This window comes from Lissotriton vulgaris, chromosome 5 (genome assembly GCF_964263255.1).
Source record: "Lissotriton vulgaris chromosome 5, aLisVul1.2, whole genome shotgun sequence".
Lineage (NCBI taxonomy): Eukaryota > Metazoa > Chordata > Amphibia > Caudata > Salamandridae > Lissotriton > Lissotriton vulgaris.
In genome coordinates, this window is record NC_141693.1 from 1083764590 (window position 1) to 1083789471 (window position 24882).

The 24882-nt window shown below is 45.9% G+C and overlaps 1 protein-coding gene across 1 annotated transcript in view; it reads right to left on the reverse strand.

The window, feature by feature from the left end:
• The window catches only part of LOC147712037 (VPS10 domain-containing receptor SorCS1-like), a 2945658-nt gene that overhangs the window by 936631 nt on the left and 1984145 nt on the right, over nt 1–24882 (reverse strand). The window contains exon 7 of the mRNA XM_086922756.1: nt 22155–22273. Coding sequence (XP_086778882.1) covers nt 22155–22273 — 119 coding nt within the window. The remainder of the gene's footprint in view (nt 1–22154; nt 22274–24882) is intronic.

A 24882-nucleotide genomic window follows, 5' to 3' on the forward strand; every position in this document is an offset into this window, starting at 1 on the left:
CGTCGCCTTGGAAGGGTCAAAGTACGCCAGGGTCGTGTTGGCTGACAGGGCTGCCTTGGTGTTCTGAAACGCCCGCTCCTGTTCTTCCCCCCACTGCCATGGGGTGGTGGACTTGGTGAGCTCCCTTAGTGGCCTGGTGAGATTGGATAGGTCGGGGATGAATCGCCCGCAGAAGTTTACCATCCCGAGGAAACTTCGAACTTCTGATGTGTTGTTCGGCGCTGGGGCTGTTTGCACGTCCTTCACTTTTTCAGGGTCAGGGGCTACTCCCTTGTCGGAGAACGTGTACCCAAAGAAGCTGATGGTGTTCTGCAGGAACTGACATTTCTCTCTGTGTAGGGTAAGGCCTGAGTCTTTGATCCTTTGTAGCACGCTTCTGAGTCTTCTGTGGTGCTCTTCTACTGTATCGGCGTATATCAGCAAGTCATCGCTGACATTTAGGACGCCTGTGATCCCACTCAATACTTCTCGAATCGTGTTTTGGAAGACCTCTGCAGCGCTTGATATTCCAAAATTGAGTCGCCGATAGCGCCGGAGGCCAACGTGAGTGGAGAAAGTGGTGATGTACCTGGAGTCCGGGTGCAGAGGTAGCTGGTGGTATCCTGATCTCAGGTCCATCTTGGAGAACCACTTCGCTCCGTTTAACTCTCCTAGAATGTCGTCTATGGTAGGCGTCAGGTGTCTTTCTCTCTTCACCGCTGCGTTGGGGAGGCGCATGTCGACGCAGATGCGGACCTGTCCTGGTTGTTTGGGCTTCCGCGCTACCACAATCGGCGACACCCAGGGGGTGGGCCCGCTGACCTTCTCGATTATCCCCTGTTTTTCAAGGGTCTCCAACTCCTGTTCCACTTTCTTTCTTAGGTGAAATGCTATCCGTCGATGACGGAGGGCTACTGGCTGTATGGATTTGTCAATGTGTAGAGAGACTTCTTTGCCTCGGAGGCATCCAATACCTTTGAATGTGTCTTCGAATTCTTCCAGGATTGTGTCTAGCTCTTCTTCCAAGACGGCCATGGCAAACGAGATGAGGTGTAGGTCTTCAGCTGCTTGGCCACTCAGGAGCATTCCGCTACCTTCTTTGGTCACGTAGATGGTGGCTGGCGTCCTCAGTTCTTGGTGCTGTATGTCTGTCTGGAAGCACCCTATTAACGGTATTGGTGTCTTTTGTCCATAGGCGAAGACTCTGATCTTGGCTGGTTTCAGGAGTGGTTTGTCTCGCAGTTGGTTGTAGACGTTTGCCGCCATCAGCTCTATCGAGGCCCCTGTGTCAATGGTCGCTCTCACTTCTTGGTTTAGTACCTTTATCCTGCACTTTGGGAGTCGCCGTTTTTTCCTCAAAGGCTGATCTATGGCGAACACATAGTGCACCGGATAGTTGTGAGCGTCATCGTCCATATCTTCGCTCTCAGGGTCTTCCCTTATGGCATGGGCGGCTTCAGGTTTGGGTTTAGATGATCTGCACACCGATGCGAAATGGTTCATGCGCCCGCATGACCCGCACTTCCTTCCCCGTGCCGGGCAGTCTTGTGCTCTATGTGGTGCGCCCCCGCAATATCCACACTCTTTCCGGCGTTCTGGCGTTCTTCCTCTCCCCGCCGGGCGTTGCTTCGGTCTCACCACGTTGACGTGCTCTGCCACGTGGACTTGCTCTGCCTTTACTGGTCTGTGAAGCGCTGCCTCCATATGCGACGCCCTTGCGTGGGATAATTCCTTTGAACGGCCTAGCTTTAGAATGTCGGCCAGGGGCTTGCCGTCCTCCTGGAGGATCTTTACCCTCAGGTCAGAGGAGTAGCAGTTCTGGATAATCTGGCCGCGGATTTCTTCTTGTTCATCCTGGAATCCGCACGTGCTCGCGAGTTCCTTCAGGCGACCATGGAAGGCATCGAGGGATTCATCTGCTTCCTGACGCGCTTGCCTGAAGATGAAGCGCTCGTAGTCTTTACTCTGCATCGGCTCAAAATGGGCATTGAGCGCGTTGAGGAGCGTGACATATGTGCGAGGGGTGGCCTCTACCAGGGTTTTGTATATCCTGTAGATATCTTTTCCTCCCAGGTGCAAGAGGAGCGCCCTGCGTCGGTCGCGCGCCGTCCCTGCTCCTTCAAAGTAGAACTGGAGCCTTTCAACCCAGTCTTTCCAGCGAGGGGCCAGGGATGCTGGGGCCCCGTCAACGACAAAGGGCTCGATTGGGGGGATGGACGCCATGATGACGCAGTGTGACTAGCCTCCGCTTCACTGGCACGTGGGGCGAGGGTTGTGTGAATCCTCTGCCTCCTAGGCGCAGATCTCGAGCCAGGTGAGTAATGCCAGGTGAGAAGTCAATCCAGTGGCCAGAAGAGGGCAGTATGCTGGAGCCCTGGCTGCACTGCTTGGGATTGCGCGGGGGAGGGGCTCATAGGAGGAGCTGTGGCCCTGAGCAGATGCACGGCGCTGGTACCTCGGGTTGATCAAGTCCTGCTCCCATCATGTGCCAGAGCTGAAAGCACTCGAAGTATCCCCTGGGAGGCAGAAAGCACTGAGGCCAGCCTGCGCCGTCGAGGAGATGCAGGGCCGGCAGCTCCGCACTCGGCAGACACACGTGTTGTCCCAGGAGGTCGGGGACGCCTGGGTGCACCGGCGGTGCAGGCGAGATAGCCTTTCCTCACGCAGCGTGGGCACTCTTCGCCCTCGTCGCCATTGTGGGGCCCCCCTGTGTGTTCTGGCGCAGCGCGGTGACGCTGCGCTGGACAGAGGGACTCCGGACACCTTGCTGCTTCTCCGCGTGGTCCGGACTAACTCCGAGACCACGCCTCCTTTATTTTATAGTACGCGCGGACGCCACGTACCACGTCCGCGCTGGCGCACGACTACGTGCGTGAACACTAGACTGCGCAGGGCAGTCTTGGACATTACAGTCCTGTGGATGCTAATTGAAAGTAACAACCTGACTGCTAGAGAATTAGACCTGCCGCGTGAGTCTTAACCGGCTTCTAATGTCTCTAGCCAGGCTCCATGGGGCTTCAATGGCCTGCTGGAGGATTTTCTTGCTGATTTTCTGAGATACAGCAAGAGATGAAATTGGTCCTTCTCCCCAAGGACAGGCTGTCACTCTGCCCTGAGCCCTGTCTCTTCACTGGGATGCGCCTCTGCAATTTCTTCGGCGCTGCCTAGACCCCAATCAGAGGCAGAGTCGCCGCCTCCTGCAGGAGCATCTGGAGCCAGCGGCTTCGGTGGCAGGCGCTCAAAGAGCTGAGGTCCTGGCGACCCAGGTGCTCAATCATGCCTCTGACTATCTGTAAGTGATACCATTTGAGACAAAAATAAAAATCAAAGATAAGAATAAAGGACGAAAAAATGAGATTACAGTGGTAGGCTGTACAATCCTGCAGCGGTGGGAGCATTGCACAGGGTCAAATGTATATTCACCGCTAAGATAAGAAATCACGCTGAGGGTGAACTAAAAGCGCAAAAGGAAAAAACATGGGCGTTCGGAATCCACTAAGTGGAGGCGGGTAAAACAGGCTCAGTTGCAAACTGTAGAACCATCGCGGGTTGCAAAAGGAGATAAAGCAAGGCTAGCGGTAAATGGAATCCCAGAGTCGCTTTGAGACTGGTGCAAGGATTGTAGCATCCAAAGTTAAATATACATTCTGCACCATCGCCTCAGCGTAAGAAAACCGTGGCGAGGATTAAAGCCAACCCCCAACCATCAGCACAGACTCTACTAGGCCACTCCAACACTTGTGCTACTAGGAGAAGGGTCACTTTCTTCTGAAAAATATAAGGTACGCTGGGACAAAATAAGTGGGCTTTGGGTTGCTCCTGGCAGCCTTGTATATTAGTCCTATATGTGTGGCTGGTATCAATATCTACTACATACCACTTACGTCATTTAACTCCCATGCAACTGGAGCATTTTCTGTACCATGTGATGCAGCCTTACGTGAACATCAAACAAGCCAAATCGAGCTGTTTAATTCGCATTGCATGTTTGAGAGCAAAAGCACGGGTGCTCTTACATTTTAACAGTGGTATAGCTCACAGCATCAGACAGCGAGCACCGTCAAACATAAAAACAAGGGAACGAGTCAAAAGTGATGGGCCATTCTGAAATAGACCTCATAAGTTCTCAGAAACATCCACACCGATTAAAATCAGTAAAGCCACATTTGAGACAGGGTCCATTTACAGATCAGACGTCAGTCCACACGTTTATTGGTCTATACTTACCCACACTAATATGATTTCATTTACACTCCCGTTGGATTATCCTATTCAGCCTCAATGCTCTCAGAGAAGATGGTGTCAAGAGTTTTAGCTATAAACTTGCTTTATTGAACAATGCTGTGGGCCAATTTAATAGCAAATTATTATGAACCACATATATCCTAAATTTAACAGAATATATTGCTATATCAAACAAAAGAACATTTCCTTGGAATATTATAGCATAACCTAGTTTGTGGTATGTCCGCACCTAATTGGCTTTAAATGATGTTTGTTAATCCTTTGTCCTAGGCCGTGAGAGGCTAACATCCACATTACAAGGAGAGTTTCACGAGAGTCGTATTGTTTATACGACTGGACCTCTCAAATCTCCTTGAATTGCAGATGTACGGAAATCCCATTTGTTTCACCCATGATACTTATCCTAGGGGCTATTTAACTAAGGCGTAGGACACTCCAGATTTAAATTATTAAAACATTTATAAACTCTTATAGCGTTTCCAAAAATGTACATCTGATAAAACGAAAGTAATACATTTTAAAAATGCACTGAATTTCACATAAATAATGTGTTAATGCATTTAAAAAAAATAAAAAAAATATTATTGAAGTTTTTAGTACATCAAGGCCAGAGCGGCCTTCGCCCGAATACATATACCTTATAGCAAAAGGCGTCAATGATACTAGTGTGGTATAACCAAACACAACAAGCACATACATGACACTACTGTCCAGAACCCCGTACATCAGTGACACCCATAGAGAAACGTATTGTGCAAAAAGTAGGGACTGTCCACTATATCTCAGACCCATACGATCGTACTTCCATCTCAATGAGGACTTCAGCTGGCCGAATAGATGGTAACAAAATGCCTTGATAATTTGCCCACTGCCACCAAATCTTACCATGCTTCAGGAGGCAGCCCCTTGTCTGATAGGCTACAATCTCCATCCCCATACACCTATCCATATCTGTCATCCACACGGCCACCGAAGGCGGCGACTCTGACTTCTAATTCTGGGCTATGTTGCGCTTGACTAAGGGTAGTCCCAAAAACAAAAGATGCTACTTGTATCGATTCCCTCTGATCACCTCCTTACTGTGAAGGAGAATCAGTATGAGGTCAAGAGAAACCTCTCACGACTACACTTGGGCCAGGCAAGAGGTCACTTCCCTCCAAAAGGGATGCAATGCTGTACAGCTGCAGACCGTGTGGAGGAAGGTCCCCTCCTCCACACCACATCGGAGACACAAGAGGGAAGATATCACACCCATCTGCCAGAGGCGGTGTCTTGTATAATAATAGGCCCTATGCAGATACTTGAATTGAATCAGGCCGGGGCGAGAAGGGTTGTATGATAGAGGCATGCATGGTTAAACCACGTGTGTCGCTATCTCGCAGCCTAAACCATGAATGCGTTTTAACCATGCATTTCTTTACCATGCAATTTCGTAGTTTAGGCATGAAAGGTAAAGGTTATGCGTGGCTAAGGTCGCCACTACCCCAACCCCCCTGCCCCCTGACCACTTCCCACCCATGCGTTGTTCCCTAAACTACACCAACCCTTTCCGCTGCCCTGAGACTTACTCCGATCCCCCAGGCCTAAAAACTACCCTGAATACCCATTCCCCTCACCATTCCCTAAGGCCTAAAACTCTGCCATTTACATACACCTCCCCAACCCCCACGCTTTCCCATAAACTACAATCACTTCCACTACCCTGAGACCTAGCACGACCTCCCAGTCCTAAAATCAACCGGACTACCCGTTCCCCTCACCCTGCGCTAAGGCCTAAAACCCGCTCCTTTACATACACTACCCTGACCCACCCCTATTGAGCTGTCCATAAACCTACCCTGACCTCCCCAAGTCCCGAGCTCTGAAAACTACCCTCCCATCCCCACTTACCTCACCACATCTCTTCCTGGTGTCTTCCTGCTTTCGCCTTTCCAACAGCAGCAGCTAGATCTCGCACTGCAGTAACCACGCATATGCATGGTTAAGGCATATCCATGGTTAAGGAAAGCGTGGTTGAGCTTGCATAGTCAGAACATGCATGTTTAAGACCACAGTGTTCCGATTGTTTCCCGGTGATAAAATATGGCTGCACCAAGATGGCCACCATAGCCTCCGTGCAATCATCGTCGTTCAAGAATTCTATGTCTCCCCTTCACGTCTTCAACAATGCCGGCAAGGTATTGTGGCTATGTGTTACTAAGGTCTGATATATTTGTCTAATCTTGTGGGCCCCTAAATCACCCATCAACACCCTACCTTCCAGTGGGCTGAACTCTGGCAGTTCCTGTAGGTTCCGAATGTATGAAAGTAAGGGATCTGTAAAATTGGCTGCTGTATCCTGCAATTGTTTGAAGGATTTCAGAATTGTTCCCTTCATGATATCCCCCAAAGTGGAATGGCCTATGCTGTCCCAGGCACGGAACCCCAGCAACACAGACACCTCTTGTAGAAAATCCCATGCCACAGTGGAGTCCCCCCGGGCAATCTCCACCACCAGTCCATTCATCGAACGGTTTGCCGCCATATCCGAATGACCACCTGGGCCGCCGAGGAGAGATGCTCCATTCTCCTTTAACTATATAGTAAGTCAATGATTGACCGGTCGCCCATCACCCTTCACCCATCTCTCCACTGCGTAAGCTGAATCATCCTGGTCACTGTACCATCAATCATGTTATGTTATGTTATGTTATTTATTGTCTTGTATAGCGCACGGCTACTCAGAAGAGTGTCCCGGCGCTTTATTACCAACCTGCATCACAACATAACGGACAGAAAGAAACAGAAAAGTGGAAGAAACCCTAACTAACAATCAGAACTGCTATCTACACAGTGAAAAGCCAGGTTTTAAGCCCTTCCTGAAAACCAGAAGATTTGCAGTGCTGCGCAGAGTCACTGGCAGAGTGTTCCAAAGCTGCGGAGCCAGCAGTCTAAAAGAACGACCTCCTATGCGTGCCCTTTTAATCCGAGGGACCACGGCAAGAAACAAAGACTCCAATATCAAGGATCTAGCAGGATGGTAAAAAGCTAGCCTTTTTTGTAGGTATTTTGCTCCAGAGGCATGTAGAGCTTTGTGGGTCAAGGTCAAGGCCTTGAAAATTATCCGCTTCCGAATGGGGAGCCAGTGGAGTGACTGCAGGAGGCCCGAGGTTTGAGCACGGCCGGGTAATCCAAAAATGGCCTGTGCTGCCGAGTTCTGGACCACCTGCAGTCGTTGCAGCAGATACTCCGGCAGGCCGAGATAAAGGACATTGGAGTAATCTATTCTCGAACCGATTATGGCCTGAACCGTTATCTTCCTGTGATCCTCCGATAGTATAGGAAGAAACTTACGGAGCAGCCGGAGCAGACCGAAACAGGTGCCGGTGAGACCAAGAATCTGGGATTGCAGTGTCAAACCATTATCGATCTTAATGCCCAGGTTCTTGGCTAACTGGGAGGAGCATGCAGGAGGAAACATATTCACAGGCCACCATTCCTGCCAGTCTGGGTCCGATCTGAAACCAAAGAAAAGAACCTCCGATTTATCCGAGTTGCACTTGAGGCTGTTCAGCTGGAACCAATTAAAAACAGCCCCAAGGCAACCCCGGATCCTCTCTCCATCAAAATCCGCTCCTTTCCCACAAGTAAAGAGGAGCTGGGTGTCATCGGCATAGGAAACGATCTGGGCCCCGAAAGACTCCACCAGTGCCGCCAAAGGGGTCATAAAGATGTTAAAAAGAGTCGGGCTCAGCACAGAGCCCTGAGGGACTCCGACACCCAAAGGCGGCATTTCGGCGGAGCTGGGGGAGGCCCAGACCGTTTGTCGGCGACCAGCCAAAAAAGATCGAAACCAGCTGAGCACCTTAGATAGATCCTTATTATCACAAGAGAATCTAAAGCTTGAACTATTGAAACATATGACAGAATATTTTCAACTAAATAAGAACACTGTATCGGAGCAAATATTATGGGATGCTTTCAAGCCTTTCTTAAGAGGTATATTTACATCCGAAATGATAAGAAGAAATAAAATTAGAAAAAAGGAAAATGAAGACTCTTTATCTCTTATAAAGCAAAAAGAGCAAGATTTACAGAAAGCTTGCTTAGAACAACGGATCGATGTGACATCCATTCAAAAAGAGTTAGAGAATTTAAAAATTAAATACCGGGCCAACCTAGATAAAATTATTAAATTAAGGTGGGATACGAGTAGACTCCAGAATTTTTCCTATGGGGAGAAATGTGGGCGAATACTAGCTTGGAAGGCCAGAGCAGATCGTGTTAGGAATCAGATATCCGGTTTGAGGATACAGAGCTCTGGCGATATATCATCAGATAGCGGTGAGATCTTGAGTGAAGTTCAAACCTACATGCAAAATCTATATAAGGGGAGCAATGACAAAATATGTTTGGAAGAGGTAGCTCAATGGTTGGAGGGAGTAAGTATACCACGCCTAACAGAGACGGATAGCTCTTTTTTAAGCTCACCAATTAAAGAGGGAGAGGTACATGATCAAATTAAGAGGATGGCCAGCGGTAAGGCTGCAGGCCCAGATGGGCTCACAGCCAAAATATACCAAATAGGGGCGGAAATTTTATGTCCCATTTTAACAGCCCTTTTTAATCGAATACATTTAGAAGGAGATCCTATACCCCCGACATGGTCAGAGGCCACAGTAACGTTGGTTTTGAAACCTAATAAAGACCCCTCACTGGTTGAGTCGTTTAGGCCAATCTCGCTGCTGAACGTGGACTATAAAATCTTTGCAGGGGTTTTGGCAACGAGATTGGCCAAAGTTATTAAGACTATTGTTCATGAGGACCAGAGGGGCTTTATGCCGGGCAGACAATTAAATGAATTGACCTTTCAGGCCATTGCGGCAATTGATTTTGCTTCAGTGGAGGAGGTACCATTAAGTATAGTAGCCATCGACGCCGCTAAGGCCTTTGACCAAGTAAGTTGGATGTACCTATGGGAAGCTCTGTCAAAGTTTGGCATACCGACTAACTTTATAACATCGATAAAAGCGTTATATTGCCAACCCAGAGCTAAATTCTTAGTAAATAACTTGCTTACAGATTGGGTTAAAATTACACGTGGCACTAGGCAGGGTTGTCCCCTATCCCCCTTATTATTTAATTTATACTTGGAGCCCTTTGTTATCAAATTACGATCAGATGATCTAATCGAACCTTTTCGCCTGCATGAGCAAAATTTGAAATTTGCCCTATACGCTGATGATCTCCTAATGTTCACATCTAACCCCGAAACGTCAATCCCTCAATTCTTTCAACAAGCAGAAGCATTTGGAGAAGTTTCTGGGTACAAAGTTAATAAAGAAAAAACTGAGGTCATGCAATGGAACCAGGAGGTTAGGTTTCCTGGTGTAAAGACCCGTATGAGATATCTTGGTATCCAGCTTGTACAAAACATTACAGACATACCCAAAGTTAATTTGGAGAGGGTACTTAAAGATATCAACACACTTTTACACCGATGGTCGGGATTGGCGTTAAACATCTTTGGTAGAGTTAATCTGTTGAAGATGATCATCTTACCAAAGATCACCTTCCTTTTTAACTCAATACCTCTTTCATTTAGCCCTAAAGATATTGCCAAAATACAGGGACGGATAGGGTCCTTTATTTGGAACTCCAAATCGCCCAGAATTTCTATGAAAAAACTTAGAAGAAAATTAAAACAGGCGGGCTAGCTTTGCCAGACATTCTCCACTACTGTCAAGCTTTTCACTTTAAAAACTTTAGGTCAATGGCCGATAAAGCTGACTCATCCTGTTTGGGTCAACTATTTCAAGCTTTGTTACATAATATTCCTCAAGGTAAAGAATTTTTTTTATTTAAGTTCGGAGACCCGAAGTTCTACAAGAAGGTCATATTAAAAATCTTGGGAACAGCTTTGCGAAATTGGGTGTTTATCAGGAAAAAACTGGACATTTCTTACTACACTCCCCTTGCCCCCATATGGGATTCGCCGGGAACGCCGGAATGCCTGAGAGATCAATTATCGATTCCTCTTAGAACAGCGGGCATTGGACAGTGGCAAGACCTCATCGTAGACTCTAGACTAATGGAGTGGGATTCATTATCCAGATTAACAAATGGAACCCTTACTAGATTCAAATTTTATCAATTATCCAACTGGTGTAGTACTATAACTTGGAATCTCACAACTAATCCTAAATTTGATCTAGTAAAGAGAAAAGGGAGCTGGAAAAAAGAAGTTGCCTTTTGGTACGACGCACTAAATGAGAAAGATCAAGCACGGAAACTGAACTTAACAAATTATGGGGAGAAGAAATAGCTCTACAACACGGCGAACTACAAGGCCTTTGGGGAGATTCTTTTAAATTGTTACATACGGTTGTTAAATCTGCCCCCTTAAAGGGAAACCATCTGTTTACATTATATAGAGCATATTTTTCACCCAAGAAGCTGTCCAAGTTTACGAATATGGATTACTCTTGTTTGCGCTGTAAACTTTCCAAGGCAGACGACATACATATGTTCGCTGAGTGCCCTAAATTATCTCTCTTTTGGTCCAAAATAGAGGAATTTATAATAGAAGTGTGTAATATACAGTTTAAAATTACTCCGATGACCATTTCTTTTGGGTTAGAGTTTGGATCTCCGCTTAATGAGATGAGGACTAAATTTATATTCTATGCAATGATTATAGCTAGACGAGAAATATGTAAACTTTGGAAGTCAGAGATCATTCCTACCTTTGCAGATTTTTTAAGCTATATTATATATATCAGTGAAGCTGATCTTGCATGTGATAATTCTTGCCTTGACAAAACTTGGGCGGCCCTGGTGGCCTGGCGGAACCGATGATATATATTCCTATGATTTCACCTGGGTCCTGTGGACGCTTGGTATCCTACCCAACTGAGGGCCGTATCGACTATAGGGTATGGAGTGGACCTAGCTCACAGTGGAGACTGGAGGGGTATCCGACCTTCTCTCCCAATCTGGAGCCAAGACGGTAGTTTTGGTCCAGTTGGACGGAACATCGCATTGAGGAGAGGAGGAGATACCCTTTCTAGAATACCCACTTCTGGTATATGAGGAATAATGAAAAAAAAAAAATAATAAAATAAAGAAACCAGCTGAGCACCGTCCCCCTCAGACCGATCTCAAAAAGTCTGGCGAGGAGACCCTCATGGGGGACGGTGTCGAAGGCCGCCGACAGATCGAGCATCGCCAGCATCGCTTTGCCTCCTGCGTCCAGCACCTCCTTAATTGCCTCCGAAACTTCCAGAAGCTCTGTTTCGGTGCTTAAATTAGTGCAGAAGCCGGATTGAGTGGAGTGCAGTAAATCATGGGATTCCAGATAATCGGAGAGCACCTTGTGCGCATGCTTCTCGAGGATCTTGGCAAAGGCAGGCAGAAGCGAGATAGGCCTTTAATTGGCCAATACCTCCGAATCCAAACCGGGCTTTTTAAGCAGAGGGATGATCATCGCCTGCTTCCAAGCCTGAGGGACTACACCCTCACTGAGAGAGCGATTTAAAAGAGGATTCACGATGGGATTAACGACTTCAGCCATTTTAGCCAGAAATTTGGCAGGGCATGCGTCAAGAGGTGATCCCGATTTAAGACAGGCCATAAGGTTCATCATTGATGCTGAGGAGGGGAGAGGTGGCATAATATAAATGTAAGTCAGCAGCCGCAATGCCCCCACAGAAGGTGGACTTAATGCAGGTTCGGAGAGCCATGTGGTTCGTTCCTCCCCCCACAAGAAATAGATATGGAATGCATTCACTTCTCGGAACCACGGATGAGAGATGTTGTATGGGGTAGTTTGGAAGCTGATATAACAGTTGCTCCAGAAACACCATCTTAAAGATGGCTGAACAGCCCAACAATGACAGGGGCAATGGGGCCCATGCCCTTACTACCTCCTGAACCCAAGCCAACAAAGGGCCAATATCTTGAAACCATGAAAAAGCTGGATCAGGGCAGATATAGACCCCAAAGTAATGAAACCCGTAAATTGCACGGGTCAAGTCTGATCCCCATGCCGTCCTGCTCTGAACACAACATATCGTAAAAAGTTTTGACTTCACCAGGTTCATGTAGAGTCCCATGGTCTCACCAAATCCGCATGATCAGCAGTATCCACAAGCCAGAAAAGGCAGGTTCAGTAAGAAAAAAAACAGAACATTGTCAGTGTATAATGCTATCCTATCAGATATCTCTACTGACAAGTCAAAAACACGCATAAGGAGGTCACACTTCACCCATGCGTTCAACTGCTCCACTGGGAGCTTGAACAACAGGGGGGACAACAGACCCAGAGGAGGGGAGCGTAGACGCTGCCCAAAGTCAATAATTCACCCCGTCACTAGGGTGTACCTTCCACCCGAATTAGTTGATACTTTGGTAGGCCTATAGGGAACCCTGTGGTGGATAAGAATCTATGTACCCATGAGCCTGTGACAAACCCTGAGTGGAATATCTGATCAAAACCAAATATTGCCAGGCAGGGTGCCTTTGTTCCCATTATATGAATCTCTTGTAGGAGCAGTATATCCATCTCGAGTCTGTTGGCTTGCTTTAAGATTGCCCAATGCTTACCTTTATCTAGGATGCCCCTAACATTCCACGTCATGGTACAGACCCCCTCCAAATCTGGCCCTCAGCAGCCTGTGTTGCCATCTATGTTCAGGGAGGAAACCATGCAAATTGAGTGTCTAAAGCTCATAGTGTATCTGTGTCTGTGCCAATCAAAGCATAACAACAAACCACTAATAGCAGAAAGAACTCCCCCCACCCAATACCTCAATGAAACAAAAGTATGTGCAGTGGCGGGTATTCCAAAAACACCCCAGTGGCCACCCAGGGGGACCCCATGCCAATGGATCTCCGAACTCTCAACCCCCAAAAACATATGTCCTTGAAAGCCTGACAAACTCGCTTCAAGGAAAGCAGTCAGGCCTGGAAATCCCATGAAGTTGAGGGAGTCCAAGTCCACTGCCAGAGCAACAGGACTAGAGGTCAAAGCCAGTACGCAACTGGAGCCATCACAGTATCTATGGCTGTGCATCAATTTAAGGGTCCTCTTCTTGATTCTAGGATCTCTAGTTGGAGAAGGAGATGTGTCGATGTTTCGATGCAGATTTCTTTAACCAATTCCATCAGTCACTTTGGGAAGAGTCAGACTCAACAGCTGCGGCTTATTTGGCCACAGGTGTTTCGTTTCATCTGTCTGCACAAAGACCGCCTACGGTGTATCAAAGAAAAGAGACTGGGACTTGTAAACAAGTCATATGCATGCTGGCTATGACAACATATAATGAACATTCAGCTCTCACAATCTGCGCTTCGTCTCCACAAAGGATTGTCATTGTTGTTTAACGATCCTGGTATAATCTGGGAAAATAATGATCGTATGTGAATCACTGACAACTTTATCCTGACCCCAAGCAAATTTGAGGATGGCATCCCTGTCTAAATGATTCAGCAGACTGGCTATCATTGGCTGGGGCCATGTGCCCTGGGGGTGGGGAGAGGCGCACGTACAAGTGCCCTGTGCACCCTCTTGATAATGAAGCAGGGGGACAGGAATCCCTCGGGCATAATGGACCACAACCACCGTGGAACACCTCCATTGAGGAACCTTCGCAACCCTCCCAGAACCAAACAAAGTGCAGATTGCTGTGGCGAGTGTACCCTCTGCATCTTTCACTCATACAGCCAACTCCTTAGTAACCACAGTCAGCTTATTAACTTTCTGTTGAAGTGATTTTACAGTGTCTCCCATAGTTGACACCTGAGTCTCAGCTCCATAATGTGATTCACAGCCTTCTGGAGATCCAGCCTTAATAGAGTGACCTCGGATATCCACTGCTCCGATCTTTGCATCCAGCATATAGCATGATTGAGTGATGGCCTTAAACAGCATGGCATTGTCCAGGGCCACTCCAGTGGCCTCAACCCCCCTGCTGTGTGAGCCCCTGCTGCAGTACAGCAGCCATGGTACTCTGCTTGGTCAGCGGGGCAGATGACTAGTCTTAGTCATGCTGATGCAGGAAGTGGACACTCCTAGGCTGACCATGGCCTGTCAGTTGTGCAAAAAGTCAATTTCTAGTGGGCCAGGCAATCCCTCCTACCAAGCACCACCGGGACACCCTTGGACCCAGCAACACTGATCTAGAGGCTGCACTGGGTCGTAACATGGCTGCCTCTGCAGTCCTATGACCAGCCACAACGTGGACCCAAAATAGAATCCTGCACGCCGAACCCCCAACCTGCAGCAATCCCCCACCAGGAGCAATAAGGGGGTGCACCCAGTCTCCAGCACACCTCTCCAGTTATATCTGGGCAGCCTGGGTGGCGGGAAGACCCCAGACCAACTCGGATCAATGCAGGCCCCAGGAGAAGTCTGCATGTGGTTCAATCAGTCTTAGCCCCCGCTACCCAAACGTTGGAGCGCAGGGCAGTGTGTAAGCCAGCTGCGCCTATCCACTCACCACCACCACCAGCAGGTAACACAGTCTCCTAAGATGCAGCCCGGTCTCCTCAGGTCAGTGCAGGGCTCCAGCTGCCACCCTGTGACCTCTGCTCCTCCTGGGCTGGTTGGCTGACACCACAGCGTCACCAAGGCAGGGGCAGGCACTATGCCTGGCCCACCAAACATCTCCTCAGGCACAGCCTCGCCCATGAACACAGCCTCCGCTCAGTCCCACTATGGCAGCTGCGCCACAGCCCAGCGCAGCCAAATTTCCTCCAGGGGCACCCACGATGTCCCCAACCTCTGCGACACCTCCACTCAGTTGCAATTGGGCTGCATCAGTCCTAGCTCCTCTAGGACTGTGGCAGTGAGTCTGCAAGATGAGTGGGCAGGATGTTGGCAGATGATGAGGCCTGACTGCTCGGAGCACGCTCAGTCAGCGTCCACCATCTGGCTCGCCAGGCCATGCCCCTAATGCATGTTTTAATGTTGAATTAGCTTTCTATGTTTTGACCTAGTTTGCATGTCTCTAATCTCCTCTGTGTATTGAAACAGTTCCTTTATTTTATTCATGTTTTAGCACAGATCCCTTCACCAACACCCATTGACCTATAATTTGGAAGTGATATCTGCCAAAATCTTCATGTTATGTATGGTAAGTCGTTTTCAATAAAATGCTTCTCTCTAATTCTAGCACTCTATGTACTTAGTTACCTAAGGAAATAGTCAGGTGAACAATTCAAAAAGTGTTTAATAAGTGTCCCACACAGTTGTGTCTCATGTCTGACTTTTCATTGGGAACTAAAAGAGGGTTGTGAGAAAAATACTTGTAATCCATATTCTTCTTTCTTGACCTGTAATCCCCGTTTTTCTTCGTAAATAACACATTCTTTCATCTAGGGAAGTAATTGTGGTGGTAGAAGTCGAATCAATATACTTCAGCATTATCATGAAGTGCTACCCAAGTTTGCTAATTTTGTCATTATCTAGGTTAGTCAGTGGAATTATGGTAAGGCTGTTGCAACCCAATTAAAGATAGTGTTAAATGACTGCCTGCCTACATGCTTATGGGTTACCAGCGGCAGTGCATCTAAACAACTTGCTTCTTGCAACATTGCATTGGTGGGTGACTTCCAGTCACTGGAGTTAGGGTCTTTTACTTCTGTAAGAACACACGTTTGTACTTCTTGTATGTCTCCTTCTCGGTGTCCTAGAACTTTAGACTCTGGAGGAGTTTCGATTATTTATGAAACTATTTCTTATGCTGAATTTTGTGTAGAAAGTAAGCATTTGTAACTTTTAGAAACAGCCCTTCACATATCATCTTGAAGAACTCTTGCCTTCACCTACTGTCTTTCACAGAAGGGTGGCATCTTTATTGTACACATTTAGACATATATATCCAGGTCTGATAATTCTTATGACAATTCATACAAGAATTGAATTCGTACTATGGGTTTTTCGGATTGATAGGGTAGGAAAACACAATTCCGTGCTAGGATTTTAACTTCTTGCAAGTACTTTGTCTGCCTTGTATCCTGAGGTATGAATTCTTAGTATCTAAAGCTGCTAAAATAACAAGACTGAGATTCTACTCTCAGGGAAGCTTTAGGTCTTCTGTTACAGTTGCCTATGTTACTTGGAAAAGTGACAGTTATATGATATAACCGCTCTACAGAGTGTGAGTGCCTGACTTTATTAGTGGACTGCTCCCTTCCCAGTACATTTAGGCCCAGTAGCTGTTGCCCCCATTGCTGCTGCTAACCCTCTGGTCAGGAGTCCAAGGCCCTACTCCACCCGCAGGTACTAGCCTGAACCTCATCCTTGGTGGTCTAGTGGTAGAGCATCACTGCTCTGCTACTGTGCTACCCTCTGTGTCTCTTTTTCTATTTGTTTCTGCCTTTTTGAGTCTGCCTTTTCTGATTATTTTTCTGTCCCTTTTGCACTTTTCTTTTCTCCTTTTAAATTTGCCACTCTTGACACTGCCGCTGTGATTCCATGTGGCCCCACACCCCTCCAGAGACACTTTCCCGCTCCCTGCATTTCCCACCTCCTGTTGTCCAGCCCCCGCCCTCTACATTATGGTGGCCGCTGTGTGGCCGTGCAACGGGCACACCACTGGTGCACTAAAGGCAAGCCCATCTGCGCCCATTCATGCCTGAACTGCACCCAGCACCATGGACCCGTGGTCCTCGGACCTTCCATCGATATTGAAGCCAGCTCCCTCCTCGCCCTCAACACAGGACGCCATGCCTACTGCCACCTTGTATTAACGAAGGACACCAAAGGACCCTTCTTCAGTTGGCACTGCAGCTACACGCTCTCCCACCTCCATACTCCAGCTTCTCTCACTGCACACCCTACCAGCTCTGCTACATCCTCCTCTACATGCGCTCCCTCCACAAACGCACTACAGAAATCGGGGAACTCCTAGATTCCATCCCTCTCGATATTCGCCTTCGTCATGGAAACCTGGACTGAACACAGCTCTGGCCCGGACATCGCCACCGCAATCCCCAACAGCTACAAAATCACCCGCAAAGACCGCACCTACCGACTAGGAGGAGGTATGGCCATCGTCCACAAGAACACCCTCTGCCTGACCACCCACTCGTATTCCCCAACAACAACCATGGAACAACTCTACTTCCAGACCAACCCGAACACCACCCTCCATGGCACCCTCCTCTACAGGCCTCCTGGCCCACGCCCGCTCTTCACCGACACCATTATCTACTTCATCGCACCCCAGGCTCACGCATCCACTGATTACATCCTACTCGGTGACCTCAACTTTCACCTCAACAACTCCAGTGACAAGAACTTAGCATCCCTTCTGGAGAACCTTGCCAGAATTGGACTCAAGCAGCTAGTCACCACTCCGACCTATGCAGTGGGACACACTCGCGACAGTCTTCTCCGCTAGAGGAAGCATAATTTATAACCACACCACCAAACTCCGTGGACCGACCACCACTGCGTGCACTTCGCCTTCACCACTCCCACCGTACACCACTGCCCACACCATCATAGCTGGTGCAAGGTCACAGAAGAATATCTCACAGACTCTCTCAGCACCACCACACAGCTGACACCAGCAGATGCTAACACCTCAGCAGGCAACCTTCACCAATGGATCTCCAACCGTGCTAACACTCTGGCACCCCTCAAGAAGGCACCCGTAAAGAAACACTCCTAGAAAGCCGACCGGTTCACTCTTGCCGTCCATGAGTCCAGACGCACCTTTAGGTGGTTTGAAAAGAGATTTCCCCAGAGCTTTGCCGCACCATCAACTGCTCCATCAAGACAAGACCTCCACCGCCCCTGACGGCTGGAAACACACCTAGATCAACCCCCTGCTGAAGAAGCCATCCACCAACCCGACAGACCTCAAGAACTTCAGACCCATCTCCCTGCTTCCCTTCACAGCCAAGGTCATATAGAAGGCCATCAATACCCAACTCTCTGAGTTCATCGAAGAGAACCACATACTGGACATCTCCCAATCTGGCTTCTGAAACAACCACAGCACCGAGGCCTTACTCCTCACGGCCACCGATGATATCCGCTCCCACCTCAAGCAGGACAAAACCGCAGCCCCTATCCTGCTGGACCTTTTGGCCACCTTCGATACCGTCTCCCACCGCACCCTAAACATGAGACTCCATGATGTCGGCATCTGCGACGCAGCCCTGGACCTTCCTCACTGTCTGAACACAGTGAGTCAGATTACCTCTGTTCCTCTCAGAACCCACAGAGATTATCTGCGGAGTGCCCCAGGGCTCTGCCCTGAGCCCCACTCTCTTCCATGTCTACATGGCCCCTCACTGACATCGCCAGGTACCACGGACTCAACACCATCTCCCAAGCTGATGACACCTAGCTGATCCTCTCCTTCATCAACAAACCCACAGCTGCCAGAGACAACTTCCACAGCGGGATGAAGGCTGTTGCCACCTGGATGAAAGACAGTTGCCTCAAACTCAACTCGGACAAGACCGAAGTACTCATTTTGGGACCCACTCCCTCAGCTTTGTATGACCCCTGGCAGCCCGCCACATTGGGAACTCCCTCACCCCCACAGACTAAACATGCAACCTCTGCATCATACTGGACCCTTCGCTCATAATGAACCACCAGATCAAGACTGTAACCTCGTCATGCTTTCACAAGCTCGGTCTGCCTCAAAAGACATTCATTTGGATCCCCACCGAATACAGAAAGACGGTCACCCACGCATCCATCACCAGCAGACTCGACCACGGTAACGCTCTCTACGCCGGCATCTCCCAGAAAATCAACAGGAAACCACAGAACGTTCGAAACGCCGCAGTCAGACTGATCCTCAACATCCCCCGCCGCAGCCACATCACTGAACACCTTCAAGAACTCAACTGGTTACAAAATAATTACCTTCAAGCTCCTCACACATGTCTACACAGCCCTCCACAATGCAGGACCAGCATATCTGAACCACCGCCTCTGATTCCATGTACCCGCCAGACCCTTCGCTCCACCCAACTGACCCTAGCCACCATCCCACAGATCCATAAGATCAGAGCCGGACAAAGATCCTTGTCCTACTTCACTGCTAAAACCTGGCACACTCTGCCTCTCCACCTCATGCAATCCCCATCGCAACCCCAATTCAAGAAGGATCTCTTCTCTGAACCCCAGCGTCCCGACGGATAAGTAACTCACCTCAACGCCTTGAGACCCTCAAGGGTGAGTAGCTATGCTCTATAAACCCCTGATGGATTTATTGCCTTGATATGTTACACCTTATCTCTCTGTCTAATTTAAGAGGGAATACAGAAACAACTACAATGCAGGATTGCAAAAACAGATTTCGTCATAATCTTTTGGCAATTTCATTCTTGCCTGTCATCTTTTTGCAGGTATTCACTGACTGACTGCAGATTGCTAGCCTTCTGTTTGAGGGCATATATAGGGTTTTTAGGATTTCCATGAAATAGAATATATACAGGGCCAACTACTGAGTTGCAGCTTACAATGAATTATCATTGTTTACATGGTAGGCGCCTGAATTTTTTAAAAACTAAATTCGGTTTCTACAAGTCCTCAAGAACTCTTTCAACCAGTCAGTCAGTTAGTCATAATCACTTTTTTCGGTTAATTTAAAACGATAAAAGTACACTAAAAAAATTAGTTATAAAAACAACAATAAGACATAAACAACATTCATTATCTTTAGGACATAGCAAAAAATCTGATTCCAGAACAAAAATTTATCTTGGACATAATAATCAACCAGATGGGCATTCAATTCATTATAATTTTAATTAAAATATATCATCTCATGGGGTCCCCCTTTCTTTCCGTTCTCTTACCGCCGCAACTAATAAAGCCAGCTATTATTAAGCATCTGTAAATAGATTAGTGCATGCCTTATCTGCATAAAGCCTTTACTCTTTAAAATAGGTGCTATTAAAACGAATGAGCAAATATTGCTTGCAAAACATGATAAAATGCAAAATGTATGGAGTAGAAAAATTATCACAGAAGCAGGGACCCAAATCCTCCACCTTTCTCCATCCCTGTGGCTCTGCCAATAAAAAGTGCAAATAATTAAATCTAATCTTGTTAAAAAGAAGCAGTGTTGGGGCTTTGTTACTACATCGAAATAGGGTTCTATCGCAAGGTTGGTTTTCAGTAACAGGTGGGCTCGTACCGTTGGTTTCATTGAGTCTCTAGACTCTCTTTCAGTATGTGTCATATACAAGTAGGTTTTCTTAACCCAAGATAAATCTTCCTTCGATAGCTAATCAGGAGAACCAAACAACTCGGGCGGCCTAATTGCATTGTTAACCTCTTAACATAACTTAACCAGGTGATGCAACTTGCTCTATCCAAGGATAGGCAATCCCGTACAATCTCACAGTTCATTTCTAATTCAGGATTAATCCAGATCATTATCCATTTAATTAAGGGGGCTATTCTGATCAAATCTGACACAAAACCAATGCCCATTTCCTGATGAATAATATAGGAAGGCATTGGTTGCGGGACTAACAGCAAGTTTCTAAAAATCTATTTTCCACTATTTGGAGATCCTTAACCTCCTTGTATCCCCAGATTCCAGAATCATAATTAGAGATAGCAATGCATTCTGCTCTATATATATTTAGCACAGCTTGGATCGGCTTAGCCCCTAAACTATGCACAAAATCAAGAACCGCTACTGTTGATCTTGGCATAGCATTTCTTTTGGCTTTCTTTTGTGATGCCCATGTACCCCTTTCATCGAAAAGAACACCTAAATACAAAAATGTGGTCACCCTAGATATTTTGTTTCCTTCACAATAATACGTTTTAAGTTTTTTGGGTCTAGAACCCATGACCATTGTTTGAGATTTAGAGAATTTAACATTTAAATCCAGTGATCTCATAAAATCTGTAGTGGAACTTAAGAGACACTGTAGGCCAACGGCTGTTCATGCTAATAAGGTGGCATTGTCTGCATATAAAAGCGCTGGTATCAGCCGCTCCCCACTCGTGGAATATCTTTGCTGGCTGTACCCAATACTAAGTTTAAATTATTAATGTAAATGGTGAACAAAAGAGGAGCTAAAATACAACCCTGTTTAACTCCTATAATGATATGTATTCCCTGCTTGTGGTTGCACCTTTGGTCAAATCTTGTCGTGGCAGTAAGGTCCCTGTGCAAATCAGACAGAAAGTTTACGATATTTCGATCTATGCCCATTTCAAGTATTAAAACCCATAGCTTGGATCTGTTTAGTCTTCCATCTTCTTCAGATCATCTTCTAAACCAACCAACTTTTAGGAAATTCTAGTATGGTGGTAAAGTTTATCTTAATTTTTAATCTCCTTGCCTCTGGAATAACCTTCCACTTGATTTAAGATACCCCCTCCTATTTTATACTATAAAAAGTATTGTTCTGGGCATTCCCAATGCCTAACACTGAGAAACTTTCACTATGATAGTTGTGCTTTACAGGATTTTATTAATATAACAAACCATAAAAGAGGTCAGCAAACCACCATTCAAGCGTAAAAGTTATTTCAGGTAACCAAAACATATACAAGTCTCGTATGTTTCAAAAATAATTTACTCCACTTTATATTGTGAGATGAATTTTCAATTGATAATGCTTTCCTATCAGGTTAATAAAAAATTGTATGCTGATAAAATCTCAGAGTGAATCAAAGATGGATTATAATGACATACAGGGTCCTTACTTTTTTACATTAAAAAAACAGTTGCTGCTTACATATTTTACTTTTTCAAGTTTTCTTTGCTTTTTTCATAAACATATTTTTCAGTTCACAAAAATGTCCTTCACCAGCGCAAACTATGTAATCTGTAAAGTTAGACTTTTCAGCACGTCTTTTCAGTACACTGAATTCTCCTTTCATTAGAACTGATTATTCTCTAAAAGAAATAACTTTGTGATTAAAAAAAATAAGGAAAGTGAAAATTTCGTACCTGTACAAACACATAATCATCTTGGACAATCAGAGAGTTGGGGTCAATGTATCCAGGAAAGGGCTTGTTCCTGCCAGCCTCCGAGCAGTTCTGCATCCTGCAGGTTATATATTGAGCATCTGAAAAGCAGATGGGGAGGAGATGAATGTGTTAGAAGTGGAGGAATGCGTCAGGTGTTTAACTCATTGACCTACATCTCATCAGGCTGTCCACGCTAATGTGGCTCTAATCAAAGGCTAAATTTAATAATAGTAATTTGCCATGCAGTCACCTCTTGCCAATTACAGGGCATTCGCTAATGTGCAATTACAAGGCAATCTTTATGGCAAGCCATCTGCATAAATATCAAATGAGACCCCTTCTTCTGGTTCTTTCTTTTGCAGTTACATTTAGAGGATTAAATATTCAGACATAAAGCAGCAAGGACTGCTGGTTTTCAAGCATGTAGCACAGAGGTGAACATTCAGGTTCCTTTGTAGCAAAAAGTACACTATGGGCCTGATTTAGATCTTGGCGGATGGGTTACTCTGCCACAACGATGACGGATATCCCGTCTGCCAAAATATAAATCTGGATATCCCGTCTGCCAAAATATAAATCTGGATATCCCGTCTGCCAAAATATAAATCTGGATATCCCGTTTGCCAAAATATAAATCTGGATATCCTCTCTGCAAAAATATAAATCCCATCGAATATAATGGGATTTATATTTCAGCGGACGTAATATCCGTCACCGCTGTGTCGGAGTAACCAAGATCTAAATCAGGCCTTTAGTCTGTGTGTGTACTGGAATTGCCACTGCAGCAATCACGTCTCCACATACAAATACGTTCTAATAAAAATTGCATATAAAATTAAAGCATCTAATTCATAAATTTTCTGAATCATTTGATTTTGTTTTAGTTTACATTACTATCAATGTAAAGTAAAAATCATTTTAGAGGAGTATTGCTTTCTATGTGCTGGTCCGAGCAGTCCACTCTTCACCTGGAAGAAATGCAACACATTCATCTATACACCTATGCCATCACCATTTAAACTTCATAACAATATTGTTCTATTATTAATTCATTATGCTGGTTAATGTTAGTTTCACCTAAAACTTTAAAAACACATACTTACAATTCCTCTTATTGGATTTTTGTCAGTTTGCTGTAATTTTTTTTATTAGAATGCACTCTGTTTTCTAATTCTGTTTGGGATTTTTAGTGTTTTCTGTTTTGACTCTATTGTTTTCGTACTGCATAAATACTTTAACATTGCCTTAAGTTAAGCCTGTCCACTCTGTGCCATAGCTACCATGGGGTTGATCTCAGGTTACTTAAGTGGTTGTTGATGTTCGCTTAGATTAGATAGTGTTGTTATTCCTCGGAGTGGGTGTCTACCCACACCAAATAATAACCCACTTTGCTAAACCATGAATCTGCCACCCCAAAGGGTATCCTGGTGCTTTGGCTCCTAAGAAGATGTGAAGTTAAACAAAGCTAGATGTTAATATTGATATAGTCAGGTTTTAAGTGCCTTGTAGAAAACCAGATTTCTTTTTCCGGTGCACAGAGTGTAATGCAATGCTTTCCAGTGTTGGGCAACTAAGTAAGAAAAGGAATGTCAACCAATTCAGAAGAGAAGTGTTTTAGGGTGACTGATACTGATATACGTGAACTAAAAAAGGTGTATTTCTGTAACTTAAACTGAGGGTAGAAGAGGCTTGTATTATAGTAGATATGGTGAACAAGACCAAGGGTTTTTTCAAACAATTTGCTTTCATGTAGTGAGCCAGTGGCGAGTGGTCATACCAGGTCAAATATGTGCTTTTGGTAAAAGACCTAGAATGAGACATGAGGCAGCATATTAGCAGTAGCGGCTCGTGGAGGGAGTGCTGTGGGGCTGGGCGGGTCGGTGGAGGAGCAGGGTCGGGGGGAGGAAATTACGGCATACGGCCGAACAGAGGTAAGTAAACAAATAAATAAATAAAACGAATTTCATTGCACGCGCGGCATTGCCAAATGCGATGCAGCACGTGCAACAAAATGAGTTTATTTTATTTATCTGTTTACTTACCTCCATTTGGCCCTATTCGTAGTTTACTAACCCCACCCTGCTCCTGCCCCGCCCTGCCCCACCGCTCCACAGCACTCCCTCCACGAGCCACTACTGTATGTTAGACTCTCTGAGCATAAACAAAAGCAAACGTGTCAGTCTCAGATAAGAGTTACAGTAGTCTAACACTGAAAATATTACAGCTTGTTCTGATGTTTTTTTGGACGAAAATGGTAGCTAATGGAGAGTTCTAAGCAGAAGGCTTAGGAGGTAGTAATAGGTTGAAAATACTTTTCTCATTTAGTCCTTCAAAGATGTTGTTGTGGAAGTAAAAGCCCAGATTGTAACCTGCAGATGTACATATTAGGAGAGGAACCCAATTACAGGGCTTCCAGTTAGCAGATCAAAGTAAGGTATGCTTACCAACCACCAAACCTCTTCTGTTTTGTCTGTGTTGGTTTTTAATGAGTTAATTTCCTCTCAAGATACCAACAAAATTAGACACTGCCTGAAGGTAGCACATGTGTGTAAATTAGGTTCATTTAGGCTGTTCACACAGTTTGTGGAAAGTCTGTTTAAGATAATCATGATAACCTACAGGATCTGATGAGCTGGGATGGAAATAATCATTCAAAAAGACTGAGAGATGTACACAGAGGGAGATTTTCTGAGACTGACTGAAAATG